Genomic DNA, 6,844 nt, shown 5'->3' with positions numbered 1-6,844 from the left:
TCTACAGAAATACGTATTTATGGGAAGGGGAAGTTTGGGGTATTGGCATTGTAACCCCTGATCTATAAAAGAGTTACAGTTACACCCTCAAAAGATTAGTATAGTTGATTGAGGTAACACAAAAAAATTATTTATTTTAAGAAATAAAGGTTATTTTGGAAAAATATTTTCCTTTAAGAAAACATTTTACTCTAATTTTTGGAGAATAACGTCTCTTGAATTGTGGGAGATATTTCCGACGAGAGGAGATTGGTTTAGTTCGTATTGATATCTGTGTGAGAAGAAGAGAATGTTTTTACTAAGGCTATATAACAAATTTTACAAATTGGTAGTCGGACAAATTATGTTAATGGAATGAAGTACTGTCAGTCAAAAACTCACGCATCTAAAAGATGAAAGTAGCAAAAATGAGAATATTGACATGAATGTATAAGCATATCAAGAGAGACAAAATTTAAAACACAGACATTTTGGATAAATAGGGTGGGGTGCCTAAATTAGGTGGGCGACCCGAAAGATAAAGAAGGATATGGAAGTCAATGATTAAGGTGAAAGAATAAGCGGATAGACAAAAAAAGAAGGATACAAAGATCAATAATTAAGGTGTAAGAATAAACATATAATCGAGCTCGTCTAAATTTTCCAAAAAACTATTTTCTTGGAATGATGACAAATTACTTTCGCAAACGAAATATTAGAAACAATGTTCCTGAAAAATACTATGTATTCTCCTCCCAAGCAAACATCAAAATTTATGAGAAAGTAACTTATTTTTCTTTGAAAGAATTTTATGGAAAACATTTTGCTTTGTGCCAAACATACCCAATCTAGTAAATTGCCACCATAAATATGAAAGATAAAATAGTTAACAATCAAAATCTGTAAATAAAAAGCAGAAAAAGTCACATCACCTAATTCTTAAACTACCAAAATGAGATGCAACCAGTGCCCAGATTCACATTCAAAGAAAGTAAAACCAATTTTCTGTTCTTAATATCGGGTTTGGCACGGTTTGATCAGTCCTATACATAGTAAATTTTCTTAAAGGACACCATGTACAGGCTCAGATTGGAAAGCCAGCATCTTCTTCATCTTCATCCTCGTCTATGGTATCTTCATCGTCACTAAATACCTTGATGTCCTCTTCCTCTTCTTCTTCTTCATCCTCGTCATCCATCATAGCCTTGTTCTTCCCTTTTACATCCTTCAAACCGGTGCTCAATACTACAGTTTCACCTCCGGTTTTCTCCATATCTTTCCTCAGCTTTTCCATATTTTCTCTTCTGCGTGTTTCCTCTAATAGCTGCTTCTCCTCCCGTCTCTTGTCCAAGTCAGCCCTACAAAGAAAAGTTTGCAATAATAAGAAAGTGGACATGACAGTTTTTTAGCATGTCCAATTATCAGTGGTATTTCAAGAAGTATAAACACTAAGTTTCAGTTACTGTAATACTTGTAAGTTTCCATATACTCTTCAGCACTGGCTTCAATTGCCTTGAAAAAGGCATCCATCCCAGCACCTGAAACTGCAGAGACTCCAACTGATCTTAGATTCTTGTAGAACTCCTCAAGTGCAAGAGAGAGGCTCCGAGTCAGAGTTGATGTGTAAGTATTGTCTGCATCTAATGCCGCATGAAACACCTCAAAATCTTTCATCCACTGCATTAGCAGTACCACCACAATTCCAGAAAAGCAGCCAATGTAAGTAAAAGCAAAGAAGGCTGAAGAATCCAACAGTAAGAATTTAACTCTACGCTCGACTACAAACACCCGTACATCCCCCCTCCCTTTCCGTCCCTCTCCTAACACATGCACACACACACATAAACACACTTCTTTAATTGTTATAAGGCATTATATTGTTGTGCTGCAAGTAAAATATGTGACAAGCTCAAAAGATCAATCATGGCTTCTATGATTAACAAACACACAATTGCACAACAACAATCATAATCAAAGCTCTACACGATGACTCATTGGTTTAAACTACTTAGCAAGCAGATACAGCAATAACAGGAATAGTTTTAAACTGTCACTATAATAATCACTTGGTTCCAATATCAATTATTATAGTAAAGGGCAATAGCTTCTGATTCACCTAGAGATTATTTCTTTAACTTCCTCATTGGTTTATATTAGGTAGACAAAGGGAATAATTTTCATAGCAAACTTAATATGAGTAATAGTGGAGACAGACAGCCCTTTGTCTTCCTCCCAACTCCCTGCCCTTATCAAGAAAAGATAGAGGAATATCAGAATTTATTCTGCTACCTCCAAAGCAAATTCATGATTAGCCACATCCGTCTTGTTGAAAGCCAATACCAGCGGCAACCTTGTTTTGTAGAGGATGCTACAAGCATACAGCATATTGCTCATAAAAGTAGCAGGACTTTCAGATCGTGGTGTATCAACTACGTATGTCACCACAGTGGGAAAAGTAGATGCAAAAGCTTCAGTGATAATTGCACCAGAAGCGGACCAAGTGAATATCTCAATCTGTCCAGGAGTGTCCACGAGAACATAGTCCAACTGGTCAGCTCGTTTTTCAATAACTGATATCACCTGCAAATAGGTAGAAGAGGTGGTTGTTTCAACAGAGCTACAGAAATATAATGCATGTAAACCTTCGCTACCCTAAAATTGGTGATATGAACATATACTGCAAAGGAAAAGCAAGCAAACATCAGATTTAGATTTTATTGCTTTGACATCTTTCCAACCCTATATCTTAAAAACTACGTAGTCTTGTGCCAGAAAATATGAAATTTGTGTTCTTTAAGAGATTGAATTTGATAAATAATATGCCCAGGCATCATCCAAGAGCATCAAAGTAACAAACATAGAAGAAGTTCAAGAGGGGTTAGATGAATGCATGGTGCTTGAGAGATCTTAAAGCAGCAAAGACTATGATGCAATGTTTCAGTAACTTTCGAGAAGCATCACTATTCAGATAATAAGAGGTTACTAGCATCTGGGCAGTCAAACTGTTGTTCAGAAGAAAAACAAAAGTCACAAAGCAAGGTTTCCAGATCATGAGTAACACACTGTGATGCCAACACCATGCTGCACGAAAACTCTTTGCACAAACACGCCATTCTAACTAGCCAGAACTTTGGACCTCAAAACATAGTGCACTCATCTACAAGTTTTCAATTGTTGACGGAAATGCAAAATCCACTATAATTTATGCACTAATATCCTTTAGACATTCATTCAGTCCATTTCTCTACCACAACAAGTGATCAATACAAAGAGAAGACTCATATACCACAAGAGATCCAAGAGGAAGGAATCTAGAAAACAAAGTTTCTCTAGATCACCTCAGTTTAAGAAAAGATAGAAGACCAAATAGATATGCCCCTCAAACTATGCACATTTTCTCGGTTAGACACCTCAACTTTTATAGTGATCATTTGAACACTTCTATTTGGCAGAGGTGTATCTCGTGCACACCAGTGTCGGTAAGACGACCATCTGCATGCACACACTGTTGAGGTGTCAAATGAACAAATTAACTACCGACAAACATGTGTAACTTTTTTTTTAAAATGCCGTATGTAACTAATTTTTTTAAACATACAATAAGAAAAGAAATAAAATTGAGGGCTACATAAGTTGTACGCCATGTAAGACATATATATTCACGCGACACATTCCTGCTTAGTTGATGTGTCTGCATGGTCACAGCAAAACCTAAGTGTCTATCTAACAACTTGTGCAAAGTTTATGGGGCTAGTTATGTATTCAGTCGAGACGAAAAGGAACAGTGACTTCAAATCCCATTTAATAAAAGAAAACCAGATCATATCAGACTAACCTCATCAAATTTTGTGGCAAACAGGTTCAGTGAAGTAAGAATTCCTCCATTTGGCCCAAGATTGTATTGCTTCATGACTTCCTTGTATCGAACAGTGTCTCTAATATCGATATTTGCACCAAATGGAAGGGTCAAGACAGCAGGATCAAGGTTCAAAACATAACCCCGGAGATTGGACGCCATTGTGTGGCAAACAAGTCGATGGAGAAACGTAGTTTTTCCACTACCTAGACGTTAATCAAAACAAGTGTTATATCAAGTCTTCAAATAAAACATAAATCACAACAAACAGCTTGTGACAAAGCTAGTATCTTAAAAATGGTATACATGTGAATACTTAACAAAAACAAATAGGACTTTACCAGCCATCCCAACCACTATAATGATGATAGGCTTTTTCTTGAAAGTGAAGGATGATCCCACGATATTAAGATTTTGCATCGAGTTAGAGATATCATCCTTCTCCTGAACCTATAACCAGATAATCGAGACGAAAAAGAAGGAGAATATTAGTTAAGGCTTAGCTTCCGTAATCTGAAGAATTGTAAAAGTAATCCAAATTAAGAATGTTTACCTTACTGTCAACTTGCATCGAACTCCCAGCCTCCTCTGGTACCTTTGAATCAATATCCATTCAAGATGACTGCTAAATCAGTGAAGTAACGTCTTCTATCAGGCTCTATGTAAAATAATTAAGACCGTATCAAGGGTAGAAGGCAGGCATAAAGGAAACTAGGAAAAGTGGAAGACAACAAAAAGATGGTGATAATAAATAAATGTAGGAGCATCACAGAGGCCAACATCAAATTCCAAGGGATTCTGCCAACGGCTATGGATAATACTTTCAAGTTTCTTCTTTTCTTAATCTCAGGCTAATGATAACTTTAGATAATGCTCAGACTAGTGATATTGTACTCAAACTAGCGCGGGGACTTCTCGAATTCCACTGGTAACATTCATTGTATTCAATACAGGATTTTGAGGTTTGGGTGCCAACTGTTTCGAATATAAACATGTCGTTGTTTATACATTTTGGGGTATGATTAAGGGTACTCTAATCACCCTAAAGCAAAGTATAAACTCTAATAACATTAAAACAAAAAATATTATTCTTATAATCATTTATGTTGAATATGCACCGATTATAATAGAAGTTAAAGCTACAAAACTAACCAGAACAAGGTAAGATTAGAAGTTCAAGCTACAAAACTAATCCGAACAAGGTAAGATTGCAAACACTGAAAGCTGAAAATAGTTAAATACAAACCACGAATTGAAGCTCGGATGATAAATACATGACATAAAACATAGTAGAACAACTTTTAACACCTCATTTATGAAGATACTCAAAAAAACCGTATTGAAGCTCAGCGAAGAGCAAAATTTTCTCCCAAAACCGTTTAAACCATTATCATTAATCCGTACACTAATTTAGCTTATAAGTCAGTAAAATCATCTCCGTGAACAGAGTCCACAAGTTTTTTGAACAAAATTATTCATAATGGCCAGAGCCTGCAAGTTTTTGAGACAAAGCTAGATACTTGCAAGTTTGATAAAAACAATCACCGGTAGTTGAAAAGTCACCGGCGTAGAATCGCAACCGCGGCGTACGGCGGTGGAGACAAGTCCGGCGGAGTTGAAGCAAATGGGAGGGTTTTGCTGCTTGACGGGGAGAATAGAATGACTTCGAAGAGAAAATACTGGAAAGTGGAAATTAAAAAGAAAAAAAAAAAGTGAGAATAAGCTTAAGCCCAATAAACGATAAGGCCTGTTTGGAAACTACCTATTTATTTGTGCAAAAAAATTTTAAAAAATAATTTAGATGAATATGTCAAAAAAATAAAGTCCAATAGTGGATATGAAAAATATTTAAAATAATTGAAAAAGTTATTTGGTGTTATAAATCCATTAAATAAGTGGATAGTCCATAAAGTTAGTACATGAACAACCATTCATATTCACTAGGTTACATGAACCTTTTTGGATAAGTATGTATCTATTTATTATGATACTTAATATGGTGACCTTTGGAATGATTTTTCACTCTATAAATAGGGTTGTTCATTCACTATTGTAAAATATACATATGAAACTTATATATACTTGAATAAAAGAAAGTCTTCTCCTACATCTATTTCTCTTGTCTTCTTCTTATAATCTTGATTTTACAACACGTTATCAGCACGAGTCTCTACCAGTTCAAGTAAAGACTTTCAAAGCCTCGGAGGTAAGAATTTCCTTTATTTTTAAATAATGTCTAATCTTTCTAAACTTGAATTTCTTGCTCTAGACATATCGGGAAAAAGCTATCTATCATGGGCACTCGATGCAGAAATTCATCTTAATGCGATGGGTCTAGCAGACACCATCCAAGAAAATAATCAAGCATCGAATCAAAACCGTGCTAAGGCGATGATATTTCTCCGTCATCACCTTGATGAGGGTTTGAAAATGGAATATCTCACTGTTAAGGATCCTCTGGTGTTGTGGAACAATTTAAAAGATAGATATGACCACCTGAAGTTGGTTGTCCTTCCACAGGCACGTTATGATTGGATCCACTTGAGACTTCAAGATTTTAAATCTATCAGTGAGTATAACTCTTCTATGTTTAAAATTATCTCACAATTAAAATTATGTGGAGAAAATATCACTGACCATGATATGCTGGAAAAAACGTTTTCCACTTTCCCTGCCTCGAGTATGCTTCTGCAGCAGCAATACCGAGAAATGGGATTTAAAAAGTATTCCGAATTAATCTCACATCTCCTTGTTGCTGAACAACATAATGATTTACTGATGAAAAACCATGAAAGTCGACCTACTGGTTCTATGCCATTTCCTGAAGTAAATACGGCAAATTTTCACCAATCTAAGCGTGAAAAAGGTCGTGGCCCCAGTCGTGGCCGTGGTCGTGGTCGAGGAAGAAATCTCAATCATGGTGATCGTCTTGCACTAAATAATAACATTCAACACCAGCAGTGTAAAAAGAAGAATGAAAAACATGACGTAGTGCAGAAGAAAAATTCA

The 6,844-nt window shown here is 35.9% G+C and overlaps 1 protein-coding gene across 8 annotated transcripts; it reads right to left on the bottom strand.

Moving 5' to 3' along the window:
* Window positions 1–828: 828 nt before the first annotated feature.
* Window positions 829–5,539, bottom strand: LOC107028959 (GPN-loop GTPase QQT2). 8 transcript variants are annotated; one of them, XM_015230213.2, is made up of 7 exons: window positions 5,360–5,539; window positions 4,389–4,493; window positions 4,177–4,285; window positions 3,815–4,041; window positions 2,269–2,559; window positions 1,451–1,656; window positions 829–1,337 (listed from the first exon to the last, which is right to left on the bottom strand). In XM_015230213.2, exons 2-7 carry the CDS (start codon window positions 4,446–4,448, stop codon window positions 1,064–1,066), a joined length of 1,167 nt encoding a protein of 388 aa, XP_015085699.1. In that variant the 5' UTR covers window positions 4,449–4,493; window positions 5,360–5,539; the 3' UTR covers window positions 829–1,063. The 8 variants fall into 8 exon arrangements, with proteins under 8 accessions (XP_015085699.1, XP_015085702.1, XP_015085698.1 ...); XM_015230216.2 differs by having other exon boundaries at window positions 4,389–4,457; XM_015230212.2 differs by having other exon boundaries at window positions 5,381–5,539.
* Window positions 5,540–6,844: the final 1,305 nt, after the last annotated feature.

Source organism: Solanum pennellii, chromosome 8 (assembly GCF_001406875.1).
Source record: "Solanum pennellii chromosome 8, SPENNV200".
In the NCBI taxonomy this organism is placed as follows: domain Eukaryota; kingdom Viridiplantae; phylum Streptophyta; class Magnoliopsida; order Solanales; family Solanaceae; genus Solanum; species Solanum pennellii.
The sequence above is the reverse complement of the archived record's forward strand: the minus strand, read 5'-3'. Positions and strand labels throughout refer to the sequence as shown.

What these genes read in the sequence shown, in the direction of transcription:
- LOC107028959 (XM_015230213.2), bottom strand. Translation starts at nt 4,448, where the DNA reads ATGGATATTGATTCAAAGGTACCAGAGGAGGCTGGGAGTTCGATGCAA. An exon ending in TTGCCACAAAATTTGATGAG is followed by an intron (nt 2,560 to 3,814) that starts GTTAGTCTGATA and finishes ACCTATTTGCAG; the next exon opens with GTGATATCAGTTATTGAAAA. An exon ending in GAGTATATGGAAACTTACAA is followed by an intron (nt 1,338 to 1,450) that starts GTATTACAGTAA and finishes TTTTCTTTGTAG; the next exon opens with GGCTGACTTGGACAAGAGAC.